This window comes from Poecilia latipinna, unplaced genomic scaffold, assembly GCF_001443285.1.
Source record: "Poecilia latipinna isolate Pla-1442-1.1 unplaced genomic scaffold, P_latipinna-1.0 Scaffold3505, whole genome shotgun sequence".
Classification (NCBI taxonomy): Eukaryota; Metazoa; Chordata; class Actinopteri; order Cyprinodontiformes; family Poeciliidae; genus Poecilia; species Poecilia latipinna.
The window spans coordinates 28,584-30,921 of NW_015116121.1; the positions used below are offsets into that span (position 1 = coordinate 28,584).

Consider the following 2,338-nt stretch of genomic DNA (forward strand, 5'->3'; position numbering starts at 1 on the left):
TGGGGCCACGAGGCCGCATGGGGCCACGAGGCCGCATGGGGCCGCGAGGCCGCATGGGGACGCATGGCCACATGGCCACGAGGCCGCAAACCAGGCAGAAGGAAGAACTCAGCTCTGAGCTGAACATTATCACACCTTCCTATTGGCCAACATTTGTAAAACTCCTTGTTTTGTTTTGGTCTTCAGTAAAACTAACTTTCCAAGATACTGAATTTGGGGTTTTAATTAGTTGTGAGTTTTAATTAACATGAACAGAAAAAATATTTGAAATATATCAGTCTGTGTAACGAATACAGTATATATAATATACAAGTTTCATTTTTTGAATGAAACTACTGATTTAAATGAACTTCATGATATTAATTTTATGGCCAGCTAATAAAATTGTGAAGTTTGTCCAAAATTGATTTCTTCTTTGAATTTATTTTGTTTAGTCAATAAGTTGGTGGTTACCATAGCAACCTGATTTCATTTTGTAAGAATAACTGATCATATGGGTTCAGTTTAGTCTGAACTCTTATTAATATTTCTGGATATTTATGCTGTTGTTTCCTCTGCTTATGGATGATTCATGTTTCATATTTTCGTTTTCATAGTTTCTTTTTTCCCCTTCATTAATATTATTTTCTCATAACTCTTGTAAGAATTATTGCTGAAAACGTCTTGAACTTTTCTGGTTATTATTATTCTGCCTCTTGGTTCTGGTTCTGATAGACCCAGAAATGAAAACAGGAAGTCCTGGCTGCTGCTGATGATGATGAAGGAAGTGGGACAGAATCCTGCAGCGAATCTTCATCAGTGATGAAGAGGAATTTGACGGCCTCCAGAACCAGCTGGTTCTGACTGTGAAGCAGAACCTCAAACCGGTTCTTCTTCAGCCTGCCTTACAGGCAGTTCCCCTGACAGCCTGCGGGGGGCGCGCTCTGTTCCAGCAGAGGGTGAACGGCCTCTACTGCCCGCCCCTCCTCTCTGCTTCCTGCTACTCAAAGCGGCGGCCCCGCCCACTGGCTCCACAGCGGACCCAGACTCTGCAGAGTCCAGCAGACGGGTCGGAACCAAGAGTCGGAACCAGGAGATCCAACATGGGTGAGTTGGGTTCAGCATGCTGCTCTCTGATTGGCTGCTGCTCACCTGGATCTGGTGCAGCTGTTAAGTACAAATATCTGATCAATAATCAATAATTGTCCTGCTGTAAAACATCAGTGTGCCTTCTTCAAGGAAGCTGGGAAATTCCAGCTTCAGTCCACCAGGAGGGTTCACATTCCTGGTTCTGGTTCTGGTCNTTTATTGGGGGAAGTTGTGCGCCTGTGTGTGTGTGTGTGTGTGTGTGTGTGTGTAATACCTTGTGGGGATGATTTTCCTGACACATACCACGTCGTGGGGACCAATTGCTCCTTGTGGGGACCGGAGCCTGGTCTCCTCAGGGGGAAACCCTGTGTTTGGGTCAGGGGTCAGATTTAGGCCTAAGGTATGAATTGAGTTTTGGTTGGTTAGGGTTAGGAAAAGGGTAAAGGTCAGGTTTAGGCTGTAGAAATGAATGGAAGTCAATGGAAAGTCCCCACAAAGATAGCAACACAAACATGTGTGTGTGTGTGTGTGTGTGTGTGTTTGTTATATAACCCTCTTTGCGAGAGCCGGCTGAGTCCTGAAGGAGCCGGTTCTGTTCAGATTCTGACTTGGTTCTGAGCATGCTCAGTAGTGCTCAGGTTAGTCGTTGATCTTAACCCAACAGAGGCCTGTGCTGCAGCGTCTGCAGCACAGGCCTCTGTTGGTTCTGCTTATGACTCTGGATCCGTTTGTGTTTTCCAGCCAAGTGTTCAGGATGTGGACCCGGATATCGCAGCCCGCTGGACGCCATGAAGGGTGAGTGGAGGTCTGGACCGGGCCAGAACTGGGCCAGCTCTCTGGTTCTGGAAGTCCAAACAAACCAAACTCAACCAGAAACTTCAAGAAAGTTCAACAGGAAAAACAACTGGAGGGAATTTCAAAATAAAAGTTGTCCGGGTTCTGGTTCTGGTCCAGTCAGAGGTTCTGGTTCTGCCTGCAGGGCCCCGTGAGCGGATTGTCTACCTGCCTTGTATCTACCGGAGCACCGCAGTCCAGAAGCCCGACTATCTGGCCACGGTGGACGTCGACCCCGAGTCGCCCACATACTGCCAGGTAGAATCCAACCAGAACCACAACCCGGTTCTGCTGGACCCATCTGTCTTCTGTCCTTCTGATTCTGTTTTCCTCTCAGAACTCCTCTGGTTCAACCTCAGAACCTCAGCCCAGCTCAACTCTAGGTTCTGTTAATTTCTGGTGGTTCTGATGGTTCTGATGGGTTCTGATGGTTCTG

General features: G+C 47.2%; 1 protein-coding gene across 1 annotated transcript in view; it reads left to right on the plus strand.

The window, feature by feature from the left end:
- The first annotated feature begins 764 nt into the window (after positions 1 to 764).
- The window catches only part of LOC106941124 (selenium-binding protein 1-like), an 8,049-nt gene continuing 6,475 nt past the window's right edge, over positions 765 to 2,338 (plus strand). The window contains exons 1-3 of the mRNA XM_015024065.1: positions 765 to 1,086; positions 1,810 to 1,863; positions 2,048 to 2,160. Of these exons, the coding sequence (XP_014879551.1) occupies positions 1,083 to 1,086; positions 1,810 to 1,863; positions 2,048 to 2,160 (171 nt within the window). The 5' untranslated portion in view covers positions 765 to 1,082. The remainder of the gene's footprint in view (positions 1,087 to 1,809; positions 1,864 to 2,047; positions 2,161 to 2,338) is intronic.